Consider the following 26,032-nt stretch of genomic DNA (forward strand, 5'->3'; position numbering starts at 1 on the left):
CTCCTGACTTTACTCTGCTCTTAAAGTTGTTTGGAAGGGAATGTTCAGAGGTCAGCTGGTTGCTGCCTCCAATCTGCTACAGACTGAAATTCTTGACAAATTTAGACCTTAAATGGTCTTTTAGACAAGTCTTCACTCTCTCTTCTCAATTCATTTATCTTTCATATGGCTGACCAGCTAATTTTTCTCATTCATAAATATGGTAGTACCTCCTCAAAAACCCTTTATTGTTTCTCTGTTGCTTGCTTAGTTTCATTCATTCACTTTGGTATCAAAGATGCCAATTGGACATAATCTGGCACTTTTCTACTTTTCTGAGGTCATGCCATACATAATGCTTCCCTCCATGGATCTGTCCTTCATCCAAAAGAGATTGTTTTCACTTGCTTATATATGTCCAAGGCTCATCCAAGCCTGTCCTATTGCTTATACTACTCTTGATAACTAGAACGTTTGTACTTTTCTTTTTCCTATTGAATTCCCATTTGTCCTTGAAATCCTCTCTTCAATGCTACTTGCATCATTAAGCCTTCCATAGTAATTAACTCCAGCCCTACTATTTCTATAATTCTTATACGCCTTTTCTCTCTCCAGGCTTCAGGTAATACTTTGTATCTCTCTTAAACATTTAACCTTTTATCTTTTTTATTATTTGTATACCATATCTATCTAGTAGATATCAACTACCTGAAGTCAAAAACTGGCTTATATAAATTTGGTTGCTTCCTAGCCTTAACAGTTTAATAAGTGTTTATGGAATTAAGTTGAGTTTATATTCCAGACCTTTCAATAACCAATTGTGTTAAGTTGCCTATGAGTTATTTTCCTCATCAATTTTATAAAGATATGCTTCTTCTGCCCATCAATTTATTACCTCTCCCACAAATAAGTTTTCATTCTCCAAATTTCTATATTGTCTTTTTCCTGTGTTCCTTATATCTGCAGTCTATGATGCTTTATATATATCCATTTGTAAATGCTTTTTCCTTCCAAGTGGTTTGTGAACTCCTTCAGGGCAGGTACTTTATGTAATGAGTCATTAGGTTTCTTACACTAATAATTGATTATGTATGAAAATAAAATGAAAGTGAGATAGGAAAAATATATTTGAAAAGTTGAGACATAAGTTAGTATTGTTTATGATAACAATACATTTTTGTTTCAAGAGTTTCCATGGCTGAAGAATTCATCAATAAAGTTGTCAACCAGGTGTTGCTGAGCTTCCCTTCTAAACTGCTTATTGATCATCTGGGCCTGGAATCTTCCAATAAGATGAGAGTGGGTTGAATTGCTTTTGAGAAACTGAAGAAATTTTTAAAAACAAAGTCTCTTGGTTTCTGCCTAAAATATAAAGCTCTACCTTTCTAATCCCCAACATTTTTCTTATTGAATAGCATTTTTTTTTTTCTTTCCTGTTTCCTTCTCTTGTGTCTTGTATTTGAAGGTCAAGTTTTCTATTTAGCTCTTTTCTTCAGAAAAGTTTGAAAATTCTCAGTTTCCTTTAATGTCCATTTTTTCTCCTATGAAAAATTATGCTTAATTTTGTTCAGTAGTTGACTTAATAATCTTTTGCCTTCTATAATATTATATTCCAAAACATCCAATCCTTTAATGCAGGAACTGCTAAGTCCTTTGTGATTCAGATTCTGACTGTTTGACTTTTGAATTGTTTCTTTCTGATTGCTTACAAGAACTTTCAGGAGATGATTGATAGATTCTTTCAATTACTATTTTAAACTTTTGTTCTAAGATATCATGGAAATTTTTTAGATGATTCCTTGAAAAATGCTGTCCAGGCTTATGTGTACTCTCGCTCTTACTCTTCTTCTCTTCTCTTCTCTTCTCTTCTCTTCTCTTCTCTTCTCTCTCTTCTCTCTCTTCTCTTCTCTCTCTCTCTTCTCTCTCTTCTCTTCTCTTCTCTTCTCTTCTCTCTTCTCTTCTCTTCTCTTCTCTTCTCTTCTCTTCTCTTCTCTTCTCTTCTCTTCTCTTCTCTTCTCTTCTCTTCTCTTCTCTTCTCTTCTCTTCTCTTCTCTTCTCTTCTCTTCTCTCTCTTCTCTTCTCTTCTCTTCTCTTCTCTTCTCTTCTCTTCTCTTCTCTCTCTCTTCTCTTCTCTCTCTTCTCTTCTCTTCTCTTCTCTTCTCTTCTCTTCTCTTCTCTTCTCTTCTCTTCTCTTCTCTTCTCTTCTCTTCTTCTCTTCTCTTCTCTTCTCTTCTCTTCTCTTCTCTTCTCTTCTCTTCTCTTTCTCTTCTCTTCTCTTCTCTTCTCTCTTCTCTTCTCTTCTCTTCTCTTCTCTTCTCTTCTCTTCTCTTCTCTTCTCTTCTCTTCTCTTCTCTTCTCTTCTCTCTCTTCTCTTCTCTTCTCTTCTCTTCTCTCTCTCAAACATGACTTTCAGGTAGTCCAATAATTCTTTTTTTTTACCCTAAGACAATTGGGGTTAAGTGACTTGCCCAGAGTCACACAGCTAGGAGGTAGTAAGTGTCTGTGGCTGGATTTGACTTCATATCCTCCTGACTTCAGAATGCTCTCTATCCACTATACCATCTAGCTGCCCCAGTCCAGTATTTCTTAAATAATTTTTCCTGGATCCATTTTCCATTTCAGTTACTTTTCCAATGAGGTATTTTATATTTCCTTATTTTTTTTCATTCTTTTGTTTTTGTTTGATTTTTAATGTCTTATAAAACCATTAGCTTCTACTTGTTCAGTTCTATTTTTCTTCTTCTTCTTCTTCTTCTTCTTCTTCTTCTTCTGCTTCTGCTTCTGCTTCTGCTTCTGCTTCTGCTTCTGCTTCTGCTTCTGCTTCTGCTTCTGCTTCTGCTTCTGCTTCTGCTTCTGCTTCTGCTTCTGCTTCTGCTTCTGCTTCTGCTTCTTCTTCTTCTTCTTCTTCTTCTTCTTCTTCTTCTTCTTCTTCTTCTTCTTCTTCTTCTTCTTCTTCTTCTTCTTCCTTTTTTTTTTTTTTGCTCATTTTCTAACCTATTTGCTGACTTTCAGACTTGGTTACCAGGGACATTGTCCCAAGCTTTTTATCCTGGGAGCCAAGGACCTGGTCATTTACTTTTTGCTTCAGATATCTGGAGCTAGCTGCTTGTCCACTGCCATGGGGTGGGCCAACCTAATGGTATCTATTGTGCTGGTGATTCTAGAGCTAGCAATTTTTCTACTTCACTGGGTCTTGTTACGGATTATGTGCTGCGGCTAAGAGCTTCCTGCTGGCTTCCCTGAATACTACTAGTGCTGGGTTGCACTCCCTTTTTATCCAAATGAGACAGATCTTTCCTGTAGTTTTTCTAAGTTTTCTGGTTTGGCAATTTGTTTCACTCCATTTTTTTTTTTTTTTTTTTTTTTTGATGCATCCTGTCACTCTGGAATTGATTTAGAGTCTTGATTTAACATTTGTTTTGAAGGGATACTGGGGAGGGCTCAAGCTCCTTCCTGGCTTTTCTCTGCCATCTTCTCCAATATTTTTTTCTAGTGATGATTGGAAACTGAATCCTTTTATTATTCAAAACCAAAGACTTGAAGTTCAGTATCACCATGATATTTCAATAGAAAGATGTCTGGTGGTTTAAGTGTACTGTATCACATTTCAAACAAGGAATTCTTCAGGATAAGTGGATTAAAATATATCATTGAAGAAATATATGATTTAAAAAAAGCTGGGCTGATTTTGTGACAAGATTGAGGGTTAACTATGGAACCATTTTTCTTCATTGATATCTTCACAATGTCAAAAGAATTCCAGGAAGGCCCCATTATGTAGGTGGAGAATTATGGTAAACTTATGGGAACACTTGACTTAAAGCTTCATGGCCAATCACACATTGCATATGATCTGCATTATTGAAGAAACTATACTCATGGAATCATAGATCTATAGAATATTGGAGTAAACTCAATTTCTTATCATAAGCACCATGGAATGTATTAAACCAGGATTATTTTTTCTGCTAATTATGCAACCAGGAACTTGTTAAATTTTCTGTAAAGTTATCCAGCAAGCATTGTGACAAGATCTGAAAAACTTAACATGCAGTTTAATGACATCTATCACATCATTCTACCTCATATTGGTCTCTTTACTACTTGGCTTTTTAAAAAATAATAATTTTTATGTCATTCATACCATTTGCATGTTCTAGATTTGATGCATCTGAAAGATAAACTTTGTTTTGTTATGTAAATAATCTTATAAATTGATCACACTTTTTAAAAATTTACAGATTTATTCCAGTCGAGATCTCGAAGAATCTATAAATAAAATTAGAGAAATCTTATCTGATGACAAACATGACTGGGAACAGAGAGTAACAGCTGTAAGTTTTTAGATTTGATATAATTGCTTTTTTAATTATGGCCATTCATTAAACTTTGCCATTATTAAAAATAGACTGTATCTAACAAAGGCTGATTAATAGCTATTTCACTATAAATTACTGTGGTAAGTAGGAATGATGTTTCTGGTGGTGGTGGGGGAGGAGTGTATTAATGTTTTCATCTCTCTTTGCAAAAATACACATTATATTATAATGTTGTATGTATTATTATCATTTTTCTGAAACCTTAATGCAAATCAAGACTTTTAGTGTATAGTCCCCAATTTCATTTCTTCTTCCAGTTAATGAGTTAACAGATTTTTAGTAAACAGTTATTATGTGCCACACTCAGTGTTTAGTGCTAAATATCCAAAGAATAGTTTAAAAAACAGAAATAGATCCTGCTTTCAAAGAGCTCACAATCTAATATATAAAACAGCATGTAAATATGTAGGTACATACAAAATTCATATGATGAAAGTATGAAAATAGAAGATTTTAATTAGAAGCTTGGTCTGGCAAACGAAAATAATGTTTAAGCAATGTCTTGAAGAGATCTAGGGAAACTTTGTGTTGGAGGTAAGGGAAAGGTCAAATCCTGCATGAGCAGAGACTGGAGATGGAGTGTTATGTCAAGGAACTCCAATTGGGCCAACTTAGTTGAGTTTTAGCATATTTGGAGAAAGAATAGGATATAGAAAGGCTAGAATGGTAGAAAGGATTCTTGTTATGAAAAGCTTTCTATGTCAAAAACAGTTTATATTTGATCCTGTAAATCATAAGGAGCCAGGGCATAGGGGGAGTTGACATGTTCAGATCTATGCTTTAGGAAAATCCCTTTGGAAGTTAATTGAAGAATTAGTAGGATTGAAGTAGGAGAAATCTCAAGCCAAGGAGATGAGTTGGAATGCTTGTGTAGTGGTCCAAGTGAGAGGTGATGATAATCTGAACTAGGTAGTGATTATAAAGGTGGAAAGAAGGAGATGGGGATATATGCAGGGAATGTTATGAAATTAGAAACAATATGATTTGGCAGTTAAATAAATGGGGTAAGATTGAACAATCAGGTATGGCACTGTGATTTCCTCCAACAATCATAGGGAAGTTTGAAAGAAGAGTAGGTTTTTGGCAGGGAAGTGGAGTTAAATCTGTTTTGGACTTATTGAATTTGAGTTGCTTTTAAGACATCCATTTGAGAATAATACAAGAAGAAATCAGAGAAGTGCTACTATAATTCTGTAGAAAGACTAGAGCTGGAGATGTACACATATACACACACACTCTTTCTCTCTTTCTCTCTCTCTCTCTCTCTGTATGTGTGTATATGTGTGTGTGTGTGTACACACACACATACACACACACCTAGTACAATACATGTGTATGTTTATAAGAAGGTATTATGTATAATACATATTGATATACACACATACATACATACATACACACATACATAGTACAATACATGTGTATGTTTGTAAGAAGGTATTATGTATAACACATATTGATATATATACACACACATACATACACACATACACAGTACAATACATGTGTATGTTTGTAAGAAGGTATTATGTATAATATATATTGATACACACACACAGTACAATACATGTCTATGTTTGTAAAAAGGTATTATGTATAATACATATTGATATACACACATATACATAGTACAATACATGTGTTTGTAAGAAGGTATTATGTATAATACATATTGATACACATACACACACAGTACAATACATGTGTATATTTGTAAAAAGGTATTATGTATAATACATATTGATATACACACATATACATAGTACAATACATGTGTTTGTAAGAAGGTATTATGTATAATATATATTGATATACACACAGTACAATAAATGTCTATGCTTGTAAGAAGGTATTATGTATAATACATATTGATACACACACACACAGTACAATACATGTGTATGTTTGTAAGACGGTATTATGTGTAATACATATTGATATATACACACACACACACGTACACCCTAGCTGTCTGTATGAACACATTCTAGATATATTTTCCACATATTGCTGTAGCAATAGATACAGATACTAGCATACATTTAGAATATGCAAAATATATGTGTATACCCTATAGTTGAGGTAGGTAGGTGACATAGTAGATGGAATGCCAGATTTAGAATCAGGCATAGATGATTTCAAATTCAGCCTCAGATACCTATTAGCTGTGAGACCCTAGACAAGTCACTTAATCTCTGTTTTCCTCAGTTTCCTCCTGTAAAATGGAGATAATAATAGCACCTACCTTTTAGAGTTGTGAGGCTGAAAACAGGATAATATTTGTGAAAGTGCTCATCATTAGTGTGTGTGGCACATAATGGATGCTCTGTAAATGTTAACTATCATTATTTAGATACAGATCTGTATATCCATAAGTCCATCTGTATGGGCATAATTGAAATAAGTGATGATTTAACCTCATGATAACTGATGAGATCAAGAAAAACAGTATAGAGTGAACACAAGTGGTTTAAGATAGAACTTTAGGGTTCCTGTGGTTAGGTCAAGAACCAGAAAAGGTGACTGAGAAGGAAGAATCAAACAAAAAGATGATAAGCAAAAGAGGGAAGAGCAGCACCATGGCAGTGTGTTCAGTGAAGATCAAGGATATGAAAAGGCCATTAGATTTGTCCATTAAGAGGATAGTTCCAGTTGAATGAGGCTAGAAGTCATACTGCTGAGGTTTTTAGAAGAAAATGAGTTAAGTGGAGTTATTGGTAGATGATTTTTTCAAGAATCATGAACAGGAAGAGAGATAGGACAGTAGCAGGGATGGTCAGATTAAGATATTGTTTTTTAAGAATTTGAGAGGTATGGACAAGTTTGTAGGGAGCAAAAAAGAATCCAGTAGACAGGAAGAAATTAAAAATAGGAAACAGACTCAGGGTGATAGTGGCAGTCATTTCCTACATAGTTTACTTTTTGATTTCTGACCATGCACCTTTTGTGTCATAGATCTTTCCCCCATTTTTGACAGTGAAGAAAAGTAGATTAAATAATTAAGTAAGTGGATAGGGCACCAGCCCTGAAGTGAGGAGAACCTAAGTTCAAATCTGATCTTAGACAATTGACACTTCCTAGCTGTGTGACTCTGGGCAAGTCACTTAACTCTAATTGCCTCAGCAAAAAAGGAAAAAAATATAATACTTGAGGCAATTAGATGACAAAATAGAGTTCAGGATTGGTGAAGGGCAGTGTTTTACTTGAGCAAAGCTAATGAAAGATGATCGATCACTAAGGTGTTATAATTGCTACCTACTGTTATTTGAAAGCTTTTCCTTTCAGTTAGAGAATGGTAGGACAATAGATATTTGTCTTCTTTAAATTCACTTTCTTTGTGGAGAAATCCCTAAATAACAATCCTGGTTATTTTTTTATGTCGTATTGTAAGACGTAGAGCAGTTCTGAAGCATTTTCTGGGGTTGTAGTAGATTCTTAGGTACCTGTGGGGTTCTAGAATCCTCCTCTTTCTAAATTTATTTAATATTTTGAAATTGTAATATCCACTAACATTTAACTATCTGAATTCTTGTGCGAATGGTTTTTTCAGTATTTTCTAGTCTACGTCCATTAATTATTTTCATTGCAGATTTTATTTGGTTTTGAGAAGTTTTTATATCCATTAAAAATCATCTGTCTTCCCAGTTGAAAAAGATTCGGTCATTACTTTTGGCTGGAGCTGCTGAATATGATAATTTCTTTCAACATTTACGTTTGTTGGATGGAGCATTTAAATTATCTGCTAAAGACCTGCGATCTCAAGTTGTCCGGGAAGCTTGTATCACGCTGGGGTAAGAATTGTATTCTTCCAGATTCTTAAATCTTTTATCAGTTTATTTTGTAAGAGTATTCCATGGGATATAGTTGGTGGAATCTCCAAAATAGGGCATGGCTTAATTTTTACCTATTTCTGAGAGTCATATTAGTCACACTGTTATTATAAAGTATTACCTGATCCAATTATATTTATGTGAGTAGTTATTTCTATGATATTTTGTGCAAAGAACTAGATTCTGAAAGATTTAGTTTAGCTATGAAGGGATGTTTTTGGAATTTTTAATAAAATGGGATATATGCTAAATTTGAAAATTCTCTTGCCATTTTTTGCTTAGTTACATTTAATTAATTTAGATGATGATGATGATTATATTTTTATTTCACATGTATGTTGTAGTTTCCACTTCTATTTTTGTAACCAAATTACATGCTAGAGTCCTCTATAACCTTTAAATTATAGCTTTACAGATTATAGTAAGAAAGTATCACTTCTTCTTTTATATAACCAAGGAATATATATATATATATATATATATATAGAGAGAGAGAGAGAGAGAGAGAGAGAGTGTGTGTGTGTGTGTGTGTGTGTGTGTGTGTGTATGAAATCTCAACTCTGTGACAGCTATAGTTCCCTTGTAATGGGTTTTTTAACTTGGTTAGAATTGTCCATCAATAATCATTAATCACCTACCATAGTTTCAGACACTATGCTAAATACTGAAGTTTGAATTCATTTTGTACCTGAAATGCTAAAATAGTACAGATCATTTATTTATCTTTCAAAAGAGATTCTGTCTTATATACTGTATAGTTTTCTTTGATAAGATATGTCTAATCCTACATTTTTAAAAAATTGATCTATCTGGTAAGCTCACCAAAACAAACCAAAAAAAACCCCTTTTTCCATTCCTTTTATTATCCATTTTTCTGTGTATACCTTTCTTTCTCATCGCTGTACTTTACTTATTTGTTGTTTTACTTTAGCTTAGAATTAGTGACAGGACAGTAGCAAAAGTGGGATAGATGTTAGACATAGATTCTGTTGGAATAATAATATGATTTCTGGTAAATAATTTCGTCAGGATCTAAATTAGGTGTTATCTTTCGATATTTGGTTTTGATAAAGTTTATAGACTGAGATTATATATCGGAAGAACATCTTTTGAAAAACAACTAGATATGTATAGTTTTTAATTTTCTTTTTCTTTTTTTGTATATAATAGTAAAGGTAATTTTAATAGCACCCTTCTCTCCCCTTCCCCTTTATTTATTGCAGAGTATTTTTAAAAGATGGCAAAAAAAATTAGTTCAGACCATTCTGAACTGAACTGGCTGAAAAGATTATTTTGGCATTTTTAGAATAACTATAAACAGCCCTGTAGCTCTTTAATTTAGTCCATCACATCCATAGTTAACTTAGAATTTCAACTGTGGCACAAAAGTATTGTAATGCATTAGCTAATAGTTTAGAAAAGTGTTCATTTAGTAATGAACATATTATGTTCATATGTAATGTTGAATCCATATTCTTATATAACCATACTTTATTATAATTATCATATACTTATTAATATTACATAATGTTATAATTGTATTTTTATCAAAAGGAAATGGCTTAAAATATTGTATAGCTATGGGATTCCGATTCATAGATTGGTACTCAACATGTAAATTTTTTCATTTGTTCCTTCTCATTGTGGAACAAATAGCAGAAGGCTGGGAAATTGATTAAAGGAAAGTGAGTAAAAGTGAATCTCGATCTGTAAGGGAGCTGATATGGTGTGTTCTTCCCTGTTAGAGTAACCACCTTAATAGAAGCAGAGTGATATAAGTGAGTTTTAGGGTCAGAGGACCTGAGTTCCATTTCTGCTTCTCATTTTCTACTTATATAACATTAATTAAGTCACTTACCTCAGTTGCCTTAATTACTTTATCTATAAAATGAAAACTTGAATCAGATGACCTCTGCCGTTCCTTTTAGCTCTAAATTTATAACATTATATGTGTCTGTTGAGTAGCATGTATCTTAAGCCTCAAATTCCCCTTTAGAAAGGTTCATTGTCAGGGCAGTTTTCAAAATACAATGTAGCTATATTTGGGACAGGGACCTTTTTTTTTTTTTTTTTTTTTTTTCCTCCTCTTTCTGTTTTCCTTCTTCCTTTATATTCCCTATTCTCAAAATAATACCTAGGACGTAAGTAGTTGTTTAATAAATGCTTATTGAATTAATCAAGGAATTAACTTAAATTTTTAATTATTCAAAAATAAATGTCATTGAACTGGGAGAATATATTGGAAAATTAAGTAATAGACAATAAATATCCCAGTGTTCAAAAGGTGAGTGAGTGATGGTATAAAAATAAGTCATTTGGGAAAAGTTATGTTTTAAAAGTTACAGGTTCAAGAAGTTTTTAGATTTACAATGCTTTTGTTTTGTGATGTTTCTTCATCTTCTTAATTGTAATGGCTGCAACAAATACCAAACAAAAGACACAAGTCTATCTCTTGATCTCTTTTCTCTTTCCCACTCTTTTTGTTTGTTTGTTTTATTTTTAAAGGCATCTGTCATCAGTCCTGGGAAACAAGTTTGATCATGGAGCCGAAGCCATCATGCCAACCATTTTTAATTTAATCCCAAACAGTGCCAAAATCATGGCCACATCTGGTGTTGTAGCTGTTAGGTTAATTATTCGAGTAAGTATGTTTAAGTGTCTTGTATGTTGTAAGAGCTCAGTCTATGTTAGTTGATGATGATAAAATGAGACATTCGTGATTTCATTGTTCCCATTTGGTGTAGTCTTCTGACTTGGTTTATTTAATAGCTTCCATTTTTGGAAAGAGATCTCATTTGTTACATTTGTCTTCTTTGGACATTTAAACAGAATCTTTACATATAGTCTCTCATTTGATTATCATAACAACTCTCTAAGATAGATGTCCTTTATAGTCTTTATAGATGAGAACACTGAGAAAGGTAAAGGGACTTAATCAGGATCCCACAGATAGATAATAAGCAATGGAGGCAGAGTTGGAATTCTGACTTTGTTGACTTTTAGAAGGGACCTTAGAGGTCATCTCTTTCAGCTTCCTTGTTTTTTAGATGAGGAAACTAAGGTTCCCAAGTGTTAAATGAATGGTCCAACATCATTCAAGTTATATGTGACATAACAGGGATTTGAAGGAGAGTCCTTGAGAATAGATCCTATCATTTTCCCATGGTGCTCTGCTGCTGCTTATCATTGTTTTCTTCCATTGGCTAGTTTAATCCCAGTTGGCTTTTCCTTTGGGTGGGGTTCTATTTACCTTTCTCACTCTCCCTGGAAAGGAGGAAAAATGGAATGCAGAAGATTGTATTTCCTGAGTGTTAGAGTTGGAGCTTAAAAGAATACATAGTCTCCTATCCCCATTGTCCCCTTATAGGATTCTTTTGTTAACCCCAGGCCCATCAATTCTTCCTCATGTTTTAAGTCCTTTTCTTTCTCTCCCCATTTAACTAGTCGATGACCCGAATGTGCTTCAGTTTCAGTCTCCTTTTGTTATTAGGATTTTTATTATAGAATTTTTAGATGTCAAGAAAATGGTCTTGCAAAAAGTAACCTTTTGACTTGACTGTCTTATGCTCTTTGTCAACATCATTAGAACTTTGTATTTCCTTTTTTATTTCTCAATACCATTGAAGAGGAGCTATGGTATAGTACTTCACACTTGCAGATAATATTAAAAGACATGATACTTTCTGTGTTTTTTAAAAATATGAATGTTTAATATATTGGAAAATATTCAAATGAACCAATGATAATATATATTGGAAAGATCTGACTCAGAGAAGACAAGCTGTTTAACTTACTTTGATCAGCTATTTTCCATGGTCAGTTGAAAGGCAAATATTCAAGTGACAGTATAATTCCAACTTAAAAACAAAACAAAACAAAAAGCTCCTCAATCTCTTAAGATATTTTTTCCATGAACTTGTTTTTATATTTAATTATCTGTGTTTCAGTAGGGGGCAGTTAGTATAGTATCTAGTCTGTCAGATCTGGAGTTAAGACTCATCTCCCTGAGTTCAAATCTGGCCTTAGAGATACTAGCTGTGTGAACCCTGGACAAATCACTTACCTCTGTTTGCCTCAGTTTTTTCTCATCTGTAAAATCAGCAAGAGTAGGAAATGGCAAACCACTACAGTATCTCTGCCAAGAAAACTCCAAATATGGTCATAAGGGAGGTGTAAATGGCTGAGCAAAAAGAACTTTAATATAATTATTTTCCTTTGTAATCTGATTTGTTTTACTGTATTATGTTTTTAAAAATATTAAGAGGGCCCATAGATATAACCATACTTCCAGAGGGATCCAGAGTATGAAAAAGGTTTAAGAACTCCTGCTTCAGAGCAACCTGCTCTACACTACCTTCATCATAACTTTAAGATTACCGTTGGTCCCCAAAATACATATTTGTGTAACCTTTGTGCTAGAAGACTTAATAATCATATCTTTTTTAATCAACCTTCATTTGGAATGAAATCAATAGTATTTACTTGTTCTCTCTAACAATTTCAGAAAGTTATACTCTTGTCTCAAAAGTAAATATTATATAACTATTGAAATTTCTTATTTAGTACTAAAACTACTTTGGCTACAAGTTTACATGACATGGCTGATAGATGGCTACGATTTTTTTTTTAATATGAAAACATCTTAAATGTTTTACATACAAACTCACTGTTCTATTTCAACTATTAAAATCTAACCTTATAAACATCATTTTATCTTGGTGTTTATGTACATTTATTATTTCATTTTGTCAGTATATAATTTCATGTATTTTCATTTGTCAGTATATAATTTACCATGGTCTTTGACCTTCTGAATAGAATATGTGACAAGTAGACTAATCAAAAAAAGATTGGATGACTACTTAAGTTTTCAAGTGCCCATAATTAGTTTTCTCTTTTCCGCAGCATACACACATCCCTAGGCTAATACCTGTCATAACTAGCAACTGTACGTCCAAATCTGTCGCAGTTAGAAGGTGAGCAGTAATGAGTTTTTCTCTTCATATTAGTTGTTGGAATTAAAAAAGTTGTAAGAAACACAAACTTTGCAACGTTCACAATGTAGATAAGATGAAAATTCTGTTTTGTAAGGTAGCTTCCTAGCTTTCTGATTCATGGTTGAATATTCAATTGTTGCTCACATTGATTTTGCTTGAATTGATTTTTTTAAAAGAATCAAATTTATGTTGTCTTCTGTACATTTTGAGATCACTTTTGGATTCTATTATCTAGTTGGTATCAGATAAAAAAAATGTCCTAGTTGGGAAATTAATTGCTTGTATTTGTTGCGTATTTAGAGGGTGGGGGTGGGGGTGGGGGTGGGAGTATATGCACACATACATATACACTAGATTTTCATAAATCTTCCTTTTAATGAGATCACTTCTTTTTTTAATAATAGATTTTTATTTTAAAAAGATATGCAAAGATTGTTTTCAACATTCACCCTTGCAAATTCTTATGTTCCAGATTTTTTCTCCTTTCCTTCTCCCTACCCTGGCCACTAGATAGCAAGTAATCCAATATATGTTAAAAATGTGCATTTCTTTTATGCATATTTCCACAATTATTCTGTAAAAGAAAAATCAGATGAGGTCACTTGTAAAAGAAAAAAATAACTATATGTTAAAAATAAAGTGCCAATTATTGTTGATAATCCAGTTTTTGTTTAAATCAAATTGGGTGATATCGGTGAAATCTAAATTTGAATCAGTATTGCATGTGTGTTTGTGTGCATCCACCTTTATACTAAAATTCTTCAAATTATAATCTCTTTTTTTAAAAACAATTTTTAGGCGCTGTTTTGAATTTTTAGATTTGCTTTTACAAGAATGGCAAACACATTCACTGGAAAGGTGAGCATATGACTTGATATTTTTGGTATTTTCTGATAAACTTGATATTTACATTGTTCTGTTTGATGATTAGAGGACTAAATGAAGCTTTTATTTTGATTGTGGTATCATTATTGACACTAATAGTAAGAAATATTGTATTATAGAAATATCCATAAGAAAAGATTAAACACTATAAAATCTGATCTCTTTACATAAAACTTTCTGATTTTTCACCAGCAGTGCTCTCATAGACATTTAAAGTATATTTAAAGTGCAGGGAATGTCAAGGCCATTAGAGAATTCTTTGCATTTTTTATTTAGGATTTCAGAACCTTAGAATAAAATGTTCAGAAGACTTTGATAAGCATTTTATTGTTGTTTATTGTTGTATTGTTGTTTAGTAATTTGTAGTTGTATCTTAACTCTTTAAGATCCTTTTGGGGATTTTCTTAGTGAAGATATTAGAGTGATTTGCTATTTCTTCCTCCAGCGCATGTTACATATGAGGAAACCAAGGCAGATAGGGTCAGGTGAGTTGCCCAGGGGTCATACAGCTAGTAAGTGTCCGAAGTCAGATTAGAACTCAAATCTTTCAACTTCTGGTCCAGTACTCTATCTAGTATGCCACATACTTGTTCTACCTCATATGCATAGTTAGTTTGTGGATTGTAACTGCAATAATAATAGGTTTCAAGAGATGAAATTGGTGGTAGTGTTTGTCTTTTGTTGTCATTGAGGATCATGACATCAGGGAGGTGTTGGCATGGCTTGCAAGTGGATTGGATTTAAGTGAGGGCAGACTGGACAGAATCACCAATGTCCCCTTCTCCATCAGAGCCATGTGGGTCCAATGAGCAGATATAGATCAGGTTGACTGGAGATGACCCTGGATGCAATGGGAGACCTTGGCCTTTTAGCCTAAGGTCTTTTAACATTGTAAGGAGAACCTCCCAAAGCTAAATAATCTCTGCCATTCTCTGTTTCTGCATATTTCTAGTTCTCTGTTGCTTTTCTCCCCAGAAGTCTATTTTTGTGTATACTTTGAGCTAAAAGATCGGTATCAGTGATACCTTTGTGTCACTTGTTATGTTGTTGAATTCATGAAATGGATGAAGACATAGGTAGCATATTTGTCAGATTTGTGGCTGACAGGAAGGACACTAAGAGGGAAAGCCAGTACTTTGGATAACAGGATCTCAGTTTGTAGTAGCGAGCTGAAGCAAATAAAGTGAAATTTATTAAGGGTTGATGCTAAATTTCTAAATATATTATACAGAATCAGTGTTGAGTTCTAGGGAATATTTTTTTCTAATGATACTGACCAACTAATCATATTTAGAAAAGCACAAATGATCTTTAAAGGTCCCTCTGATTTTGTGTCTATTATTTTATTATCCTTTGGACTTCTGAGGACCCTGCCATCTATTAGTCTAACTTTCATTTTCCATGAGCACCTAAACATTTCAGTTGTAATGGAATTTTGTTAAAGAGTAGTTGGTGACCAGTCAAATTTCTATTATTATTTATGAGAGTAAATGCTCATCCTTTTTAAGATGCATCAATAAATGAAAAGTTTGATAAATCTTGTTTAGAGAAGGATGGGGTCCTGATAAAGCAGAGCCTTAATGAAGTTCTTTGCTATTTTTGCATGTCTTGTACTAGTAAGCAACTTGGAAAGTCAGGCAGCTTACTTTTTCCTTCTGAGAGACCAATGTAGCCAGGTTTGGGAATTCATTTGAACAAATATATGTTAAATGCCTACTATGTAAGGAAATCAGCTAGGCTTTAGGAACACAGACAAAAATATAGCAGTTTTTATCTTTAAAGATACTACATTTTGCTAAGATATGGATAGTTATTTGTTTTAATGGAAGAAAAGAGTCCCTGAGTAGCCTCAAGAGAACTTAAGCCCTCTCATCTAAGCAAAGAATTAGATATTTTAATTTTACAGATAGAAAATGATTGTTACAAGAATTATCACCTAGTTTATTAGGTAATTAACCATATTTTGACTACAGAGCAACAAAACACATTGCTATTGACTGTTATTCAACTGCTAGGATTAAAAAAATCTTTCTCAAACATAATATTTTGTGGACATCCATGATTTTAAAGTAGGGGATAGTCTTTGCTTGGTAAATAATTAACTCTGGATACAAGGGGAGATAGGTAAGTACATGCTTGGATTTGGTAAAAATGTACTTATTTGCAAAGATTTATTCGTTTGTATGTTTTGTTTTTTTTAACTTGTGGGAATAATCCAGTCTGTTTTCCTTTTCTGAATACCTTGAAAAGTATTAAACTTGGTTTCCTTCTCAGCCAGCAGAGATTCACTTCTAAATACTCACTTATAAAATGGCTATGTGATTTTTTTTTTAAAAAGATTCAGAGAAAACTTTAAGTGTAAATTGCACCTTAACTAGGTAAAGGGTGCACTCAGTTATTAAGAGGATTGCCCACAAAAATGCTGAGTTGAGACTATTTTTTGATTCATCAGTATTTCCATAAAACATTACATTGACCACAGAAACATATAGTTTATTTTTCTACTCCCATAGAACTGAGACTGTCGCGGAAAGCTAGCAATATAAAAGAAATTGGGCAAAGAGTGAATTTAAAATTTAAATGCCTTAAGACTTGAATTTCTCTTTTTTCAAGATGCAAGCAATAGAAATAACTTATAATTTGATATAAATATTTTGAAATTGTTTCTCTGGGCTTACTCATAAACATATTTCTTTATTTAAACAGACACATATCAGTATTAGCAGAAACAATAAAGAAAGGAATACATGATGCTGATTCTGAAGCAAGGATAGAAGCAAGAAAGTAAGTGTTTGCTAAATTCCTTCCTAGTAAATACATTTAGATCTTGATTATATTAGTTTCTTTTGCTAAGGGTTTACCAAATGTGGCTTTTTCAAACATCAAGCTATAAACCTAATAGACAATTGCAAAATCTTTATTGGCTGCATGCCACTGCTTATACTTTAAAAAGTTTAAAACCAGTTACATAAAGCAAGCATATGTTTTATAAGTAAAGTCTTTTTTTATTCTAGTTAGGTATTAAAAAGCACCCATAATAAATTGTGGTATATGAATGTTATGGAATATTATTGTTCTGTAAGAAATGACCAGCAGGATGAATACAGAGAGGACTGGCGAGACTTACATGAACTGATGCTAAGTGAAATGAGCAGAACCAGGAGATCATTATACACTTCAACAACGATATTGTATAAGGACATATTTTGATGGAAGTGGATTTCTTTGACAAAGAGACCTAACTGAGTTTCAATTGATAAATGACGGACAGAAGCAGCTACACCCAAAGAAAGAACACTGGGAAACGAATGTGAACTATCTGTATTTTTGTTTTTCTTCCCGGGTTATTTATACTTTCTGAATCCAATTCTCCCTGTGCAACAAGAGAACTGTTCGGTTCTGCAAACATATATTGTATCTAGGATATACTGCAACATATCTAACATATATAGGACTGCTTGCCATGTAGGGGAGGGGGTGGAGGGAGGGAGGGGAAAAATCGGAACAGAAACGAGTGCAAGGGATAATGTTGTAAAAAAATTACCCTGGCATGGATTCTGTCAATATAAAGTAATTATTAAATAAAAATTAAAAAAAAAAGCTAAAAAAAATAATAAAAAAAATAATAAGCACCCATAACAATTCAGTTTGGAAATAATGGAATTTTTTTTTGGAAATAACTGGGAATAATGTTTCATAAAAGTACTCTGAGAATAACTTTCTATTGAATAATTTCTGAATCACTATTGAGGATTTTTGGTACAGATGATATTTGGAGATTTTTATCCTTTAATATGGAAATAAATATTCCTATTATTATAGTTATGGCTTCATTATAGCATAGAATGCTGCTCAAAATATAAAATAATATTAAGTAAATAGTTAATTTTTCATTTCATTATAAATTTTGAGGAGCAAATCAATTTAAAAATTGAATGAATATCTTTTAATTCTTTATAAATGTATAGTTTCTCAGTCAGCCTTAAATTCAATAAGGTAATTCATTTTAGCAAAGCAATATACATACTTTTCGTTTTCCAAACATATTTGGCATAATGCTTTTTTTTTTTTTTTTTTTTTTTTTTTGGTAAAGTGTAAAATCTTTTACAATGTGATTGTTTTCTTATAGTCTTTACTTAAATATGTTTACTTTTCTTTGGTTCCATCCATTAAATGATGTATATGTGATTATAGAGTTCTTCCCCCCCCCCCCCTTTTTTTTTTTAAGAGCATTGTATTATGAGTTTACAACACTAGTACCTACCATATAGGGAATGAATCAGAACATCCTCAAAAGATGCAAGTTGTCTTGACCTTGTGGCATAATATATCATACTAAAATATCATTATAGTAATTATACACGCATCACCCTCCTCAGCAACTAACGATCCAGACATTCAGGGCTTATCTAGATAAGGAGCATACATGAAACAGGAGAAGACAGTTTTATTGAGTACAATATAGACATAAAACAGAAAGCACTTAAGTTTCCAAACCATTTTGACTGTTTGGTCCTATTATGTAGAGATTTTACTCTGGGCTTTGTTGTTTTCCTAAGCAATTTTTAGTTACCAACAGCAGCAGAATCATGTGTGTGGTCCAGCTTTAGTGACAACATTCTAAGTTAGGGGTTGGAGGAATTTGGAGAATTGTATGTCTTTACTGAGATTTCTTGGATTTTATTTCCAGATGTTACTGGGGTTTCCATAATCACTTCAGTAGAGAAGCAGAACATTTATACCATACATTGGAGTCATCTTATCAAAAAGCTCTGCAGTCACATCTAAAGAACTCAGACAGCATCGTGTCCTTACCTCAGTCTGATCGTTCCTCTTCTAGTTCTCAAGAGAGCCTAAAGTAAGAAAATAGAAGATTCTACTTTTCTGTTTCTTTGTTTTTCTTCATCTAGGGGTGTGTGTGTGTGTGTGTGTGTGTGTGTGTGTGTGTGTGTGTGTGTAAGTGTAAACTGGCTTTATGAAAGCACAAGTAGCTCTAGGTTATCTTCACTTTGAATAATTCAGTAAGCATTTAATCGAGCATCTATTGTGTTCAGATGCTATTTTAGGAGCTAATTGAGGATACCAAGAAAGCTAAAAATGTTTTTGTTATTTAGGAATTTACAGTAAAGTTTGTTTATATAGTATATATCAAAAACTATTTTAAACTAATTTAATTTAAGCTAAAGAAGAATAATAAGTTCAGTGAAGATTGTATACACACAAGAGGAATATGTGATCTGAGGAAGTTCAAAGAAATGTATTTGATCTTGTGACTTACATAAATGCTAAACATAGATTTTTCTTAATTGTTAGCCGTCCACTGTCTGCCAAAAGAAGTCCAACTGGAAGTTCCACATCTCGAGGTAAGAGTAATGTTAAGAAATGTTAAGGGGTCCCTTGGATTTGTCTTTTATGTATTGCTTTATTTTCCAAAAACACAGATTATGCAGGAGGCCCTGAATGTGTCGAGGATAAAGCCTCTCCCCTGAACTGGCATTGTTGGCATCTAGGCTGGACCTTGTGTCTGTCCTAGGAAGTCCAGATAGATGCCAATCCTTCTGCATTAGGCTGAGAAATTGCATGTATAAGTAGACCATTCTATCTTCATGGTCTAGTAATGCCCAAGAACAAGAAAGTAGCTTTTGCCACTGCCTTGTTCCTCTCCTTTGGGAGGGTTTTTTTCCTTTTCCCACCTCTTTCCCCTTCCCATGCCATGCTTCTTTAGGTGGAGATTCTGGTACCTCCTTCTCCACTTGTCCTGTTATAAAAATGTTTATAAAGTTTTGTATGGATTGAGAACTATTTGGGTTGCACATGCATGTTTACTTTTCTTGTAATAAATGCAGTTTTCACATAAGTTTGATGAAGTTGAAATTCTGCCTGGTGTGTCCCCTCTTCTTTTCTCTCCCCCTACCCTACTCCTTTTTGTGACTTGTCTTACCCTTTAGATTGTTAGTTCCATGAGGGCATAATCTGTTTGTTTTTCGAATATGTATCCTCAGTATTTAGCATGGAGCCTGGCACATAGGAGGCATTTAATAAATATTTTCTCATTGAATTGGGGGAATTCCCATCTCATCTCCTTGCATTATTCAAATTGTATATTGGGTTATGAAAAATACCTACTTTTGATGGCATAACTTTTAGTTAGAAAATTATCTGTTTAACTATTTTCAACCATATCAACTATATAACCTCTTTGTCATATAGTTTGCCTTTCTCTGCAGAGCTCTAACTATAGGCTTACTTATGCAGAGAAGAAATTCGGCAATTATCAATGAGGGAAGAAATCAGGACCAATAGGAGGACCTGAATTCAAATCTGGTCTCAGACACTTAACACTTGCTAATTGTGTGACGCTAGGCAAGTCACTTAACTGGGATTAAGTTAATTGCCTCGGCAGAAAAAAAGAAAGAAATTAGGACCAAAGATTTTTTTCTTAAATGCTTATGTCTAATTTGTTTTTGTTACTCCTGTGAATTGAGACGTTTTCCCTTGAAGAAAATTGAAGTAAGCTCAGAAAATAGGGTGGAACATAGATTTTGGAAGCAGGAGTGGTGTTGAGATTCAAGTGGGCAAAACAGTTTTTTTCACTATTTTCAGAAATAGAAAAAGAATAAGCCACCTTGTTGACATATTCAGGCATTCATTTAATCAGTCAATAAGTATTTATTAGGTATTAGGCTCTCTTCTAACTGCTGAGAATATAAAGAAAAGGAAAATTACAGACTTTCCTTTCAAGAATCCTGTTTTAAAGGGAAAACAGCATGCAAAAACTGTTCAAAAACTGTTCATACAAAATATATAGGTATAAATGGAAGGTAATCTTAGAGAGAATGCATAATAGCAGATTAGGGGGACTGTGGGAGGAAAGAGACTGAGAAAGGCTTCCTACAGGAAGTGCAGTAAACATAACCTATATGTGGGATGATGAAGAGGGGAACCTAATAAGAAAATATTTTCATTTTATATCATTAATTATTAATCATTGTTTTGTATTCAGACACAATCCAATCTAAGATGTTCAAAATGGGATGAACTTGTTTTAATCAGTTGGGTTAGTGATGGTACATGTCAAGAAATATTTTAAAAAATATTTGTATGTGATTATAGCAAAATTCTTGCTGTTGGGTTTATTTTATTCTCTCCCACATTAAGCTTCTACAGTTAGTACCAAATCTATTTCAACAACTGGATCCCTACAGCGGTCTCGAAGTGACATTGATGTGAATGCAGCAGCTAGTGCCAAATCCAAAGTCTCAACAGCTGGCTCTACCCCTTTCAGTTCAGCAGCTGCCTTGCCTCCAGGATCATATGCTTCATTAGGTAGGTGCTAAAAACTTTGCTGATACAAATTATGTTAAATTTTCCCAACATTATAATTAATTAATGAAGTTAGATATTTTAATCAGACTTTTAAGAAACCCATAATTGAGGTGAAAACACTGTGGATGGACATTCAGGAAATGAACATTTGCAAGTCATAGTGCATATTAAATACCTATTATGTAAAGAAATTAATTCACAGATATTTTGACACCAAACAGGGATGCTTTTCCTTCAGTTGTTTAGTTATATATTCGGCCTTCCATGTCTGTCACCAATATTTGAAATAATACCATTATAGACAGTTTTCCTGCCACCCACTATTCTGCCAAATGTATGCTTTCTCATTCTTTTGCCCTTTGACTCCATTTTTTCTACTAGAAGGGAAAGCAACAAAGAAATAATAAAAATGAATTGATGATACATTTTGGAAAGAATTATGTTTCTGTGGATGTGGGTATTGGACATAATTTTATTTTTTTCTCTGAACAAGCATATCAGAGCATATTGATCCAAGTGAGAGTTGTTCTAACCTTGTGAAACATCTCACTTGTTGCTAAAACTTCTGACATTCTTGGAATGGTCTTCAAATACATTTCTGAAAAAGACAATATCCTTTGTGGTGGCGTATCATTAGCTTCTGAAGTTAGATTTAATTTTTGGAAATAACCACAAGTTATTTGTAGCGAAGGCCAGTGCAGTAAATGGGTGTTGCAGGTGGGTAAATAGCATTTTGTGGAAGTTAAGTGTTGTTTGTAAAACAGTAGAACTTTTTTTCTTGGATAGCACTAGAAACTGTTCTCAAGTGGGCTTCTGAAGATATGTATGATAGTAGCTACATGGTTGAAACAAATGTCTAGATTTATTTTAGTGGGACTACTTTAAAAGAGGAAGTAGCCATTGGAATGTGTATGTTCCGATGTTTTTGTTTAGAACACACACACACACACACACACACCAAAAAGCAGTTGTATTAGAAATACAAGTCAGTTTCATTGGAAAGAAGTGCAAGTGTATTTTCTTCTCATATATTAAACTGTTAGATGAAGATGAAGATAAAGACTTTATCCAAAACTTAAAAGAAAGGTTTTCCTTTTTTCTAAGAGAAAGTTTTGTATTCAGAGGAAAGGGAGGAAAATTATCGTTGATCCGACATTCTCTCTTTACACTCAAAATTGAACTTTTATCAATCCCACCTTGATTTCTTTGTAGCTCATACTAATTTAGTATTCATATGTCCCTTGAGTGTTCAAAATCCATCTCTGAAATACCTAATTATTTCTTGTTTTCCCATGATTTAATGTTTGATGCATGATCACTAGATGGCATCACATCAAAATTTCTGCCAGATTACCCCCCCCCCTTTTTTTTTTAAAGTTACTATAATATGTTCATTCTTGTACCTCATTCCATCTTCCACTTAGAAAAAAATGGTTACATGAAATGTGGATTGAGGGTTTTTTGTTTGTTTGTTTTTTAACATAATAGAATGTTTTGTTTTCTGTTAATAGTTTTTGTTTGACTTGGCACATTTGTTTTAGTGTGTTAACCAAAGTTTGTTCAGAATAATAGTTAAACCTGATACTCCTTTTCCAAACTTCTAGAGTCCAGACACATCAGGGAGGACATGGAGTACATAGGCCTTGAACCAGGTACCATGCTGTACAGCTTTTGCTGCTGTATAAAGTAGATTGGAATAGGCATTGCTAAAGCAAGCTTCTTACTTCCTTCTCTGTTCTGTAGGTATAACCTTTTCCCCCCTTGCTAGCAATTTCCTTCAAAAAGGGAAGGAAATTCAGAGTGCAGTAGTTGAGCTAAATTTCTTCTCTGGTGTTATGCATTACATGCAGAGTTGCTTCTTGGATCTTACAATATAGCCAAATCCATTAATTAAATTATATACCAGATTTAGGTGCTTCAGAATTTGCTTTGTAGTTCAAAGCTGGTTTACTTTTAAGCTTTATTTAAATGGAATTTTTCACTTTTTTTAGCAGCTAATTTCTGCCCTTTTTGATGTTACTAACTGTTCCCTGTTATCCCTTCCTTTGTTTTGTTTTTTTTTTTTTTCCTTTTGATTTGCTTAAAGATGGTACTACCACTAAATCTGAGGGTAAGCAGTTTGTGTCTATGACTGAGGTGTGTTTACAAGTGTGTATTTCAATCACTTCTCTCTGGTCTTCCTCTCACAACGTGTTACTTAGTGTTCATCTGTATTCACTGGTATCCTGCATGAAATGTTGCATGCATGTTTTCCTTCCTGTCTTCTTCATTCTACTGCTGCTGGATTTTTGCCTAATTCTCCTTGAAAGTATTGTCCTCTTTTGATGTTACACTGTAGAGTGTGAATTCTCCTGTTCTTTGTGGGTCTTAACCCCTGATGTCCCAGAGATGTTTTGTTGTTGGGTTTTTTCCCTCCCTGCAGTTTGCTTTTTTTGGGAAAGGGGTGGGGGGAGATTATTGACTTTGGGGACTTTGTGCTAATTCTTCTTGGCTGCCTCCCTGAGACTTCTTTATCTTTGCCTCCCCTTTTTTTTCTTGACTTTTGTGTACTTGTGGTCTCTTAATGTTAAATTATTTTATCATTTATAGAATAGCATTTATGTAATCTCCTAAGCAGATGCTATTTTTCTAATGAACTAGTTGACTTTTAAGTACATAAGACATTTTAAGCTTTTAGGAACGTGTTGCGTACAGTTGACTATTTGTAAGTGTTATTGTATTGGCTTTCTTTTTTATAACCTTTTTAAAGTTTCCTGAGACTTCAAGCTGATTTCTATAAAATACTTGATAGAACTTTTTCATTGGACCATCACTGATCCTCCCCCAATTATAGGTGTTTTTCCCCCCAAGTTTTTCAGTAGGAAAAGCAATAAAATAAACTATCTTTAATCTTATTTTGTTTTTATTGAGTATCTTTAGTTATTTTTAAGTATTAGAAGAATTATCTACAAACTAATTGAATGTATATAGATATATATATCTATATAGATAGCAGTGTGTTAAGGGAATATAGAATATCTTTGGCAATTTATAGTCTAAGGAAAATGAACAAAATGTAGCTAAGTAAGAGTGTAAAGCTATTCTTAAGCACCTACATGTGTCATAAGTGCTGTAAATTTTCAGAAATGTAGAGATCCATTTTGGGTTAGATCAGTTTTCTGTTTTAAAAAAAAAGACAAAAAGTGAAAAGCTATATTTTTAGATGTACTACAGAATTGTTTTTGGCTTTCAGAAAGATGATACATATCAATACATATCTAAATCTGGTTTCATACTCTCATTCTCAGGGAACTTTTTATGTTATATCTCCTTTTTTTACTTCAGACATCTGTATTTCACATTTAGTATTCCTAACTCTTTGAAAAGCTAGCACTTGAAAAAGTTATTCCTTATAATAGAGGTCAATATTGGTTGGTGCTAGTTGTATTCAGTACTTTATAACAACTGAGTTTAATTTAGTTTCTTAGGAGAGTACTTTGTGCCTGAAAGAATTACAAGAAGATGCTTTTAATCATAAAGAATAGAAAGAAATTTGTACTTTTTTTTTTTTTATAACCAGTCAAGGTGAGCTTCCAATCTGTTATGAGTGTAAATAATGTTATTTCATTCACTAGCAATTTCTAGCTCTGGGATCTGCAGCTATTGTGCAGTACTTCTTGTCTCCTTTCAAAGGAGAGGGGCTTCTGCTTCTGTTATTAGATATTTTAAGTCAAAGTAGCACCAAAATAAAAACTTATAACATGTGGTTCAGGTGAGGGCACCTTTTTGAGGATATCCTATATCTTCACTCATTGTGACTAAAGGTGGAGTTTGTGCATAGTTTTGAAGCTGGAAATTGACATTTGTGTTTATTTGCTTTTAGATTTCATTTTCTGCTGTGGGCATATTTCTCACAATGGAGTTCTCATTAGAAAGAAAGTAAGCAGGTAGAGTGGGAAGAGAAAGTAGAAAGATATGGGTAGAGAAAATGAGGAGAGAAGGCATTATAGAAATTGCTTTATCCTCTTAAATATCTTACCTTCTCTGTAAATTGGAGTGCTCTTCAATTTTCTGTTGTGTCCTTGCTTTAATGCATCAGTAATTTACTCTGCCCTAAACAACAAGGTAGTATAATGGTTAGAGTGCTCATCCTAGAGTCAGGGAGGTTTTGTGAGTTTAAATCTGGTCTCAGACACTTAATAACTGTGTGATCCTGGGCAAGTAACTTAACCCTTGTCTCAGTTTCCTTATCTATACAATGAGTTGGAGAAAGAAATGGAAAACTACTCCAGTATCTTTGTCAGGGATCACAAAGAATTGGATACAACTGAATCAACAAAAAGCAATTTTAGGACAAGAACTATAAGGAAAGAAACCCATCTTTTCCTATCATTCTGGGAAAAAAATTACCTGGGAGAATGAAATTGTGAATTTAGATTCACAATTATTGTGATTATAGAATAGGAAATATGGAAAGCAAAATGCTCTCCAGAGAAGCAAAATCATTTCCATTTGCTAAAAATTATTTATGTTGCTTCACAGTTGCTGCTACTTCCCACCCCCACCCTCAATCTGTTATTTTGGGAAATAAATTTTAGTATTCTTTGTTTAAATAAAGAGGCATACTTTTTAAGGCAATAGAACAGTTTCTTCTTGA

The 26,032-nt window shown here is 33.3% G+C and overlaps 1 protein-coding gene across 1 annotated transcript in view; it reads left to right on the top strand.

Moving 5' to 3' along the window:
- CLASP1 (cytoplasmic linker associated protein 1) overlaps positions 1–26,032 on the top strand; it is a 324,204-nt gene that overhangs the window by 180,376 nt on the left and 117,796 nt on the right. The window contains exons 11-20 of the mRNA XM_051985719.1: positions 4,221–4,313; positions 8,004–8,149; positions 10,694–10,829; positions 13,094–13,164; positions 13,984–14,043; positions 16,777–16,854; positions 18,761–18,928; positions 19,384–19,433; positions 21,229–21,396; positions 23,001–23,048. Coding sequence (XP_051841679.1) covers positions 4,221–4,313; positions 8,004–8,149; positions 10,694–10,829; positions 13,094–13,164; positions 13,984–14,043; positions 16,777–16,854; positions 18,761–18,928; positions 19,384–19,433; positions 21,229–21,396; positions 23,001–23,048 — 1,018 coding nt within the window. The remainder of the gene's footprint in view (positions 1–4,220; positions 4,314–8,003; positions 8,150–10,693; positions 10,830–13,093; positions 13,165–13,983; positions 14,044–16,776; positions 16,855–18,760; positions 18,929–19,383; positions 19,434–21,228; positions 21,397–23,000; positions 23,049–26,032) is intronic.

The sequence above is a fragment of the Antechinus flavipes genome, chromosome 3 (assembly GCF_016432865.1).
Source record: "Antechinus flavipes isolate AdamAnt ecotype Samford, QLD, Australia chromosome 3, AdamAnt_v2, whole genome shotgun sequence".
Classification (NCBI taxonomy): domain Eukaryota; kingdom Metazoa; phylum Chordata; class Mammalia; order Dasyuromorphia; family Dasyuridae; genus Antechinus; species Antechinus flavipes.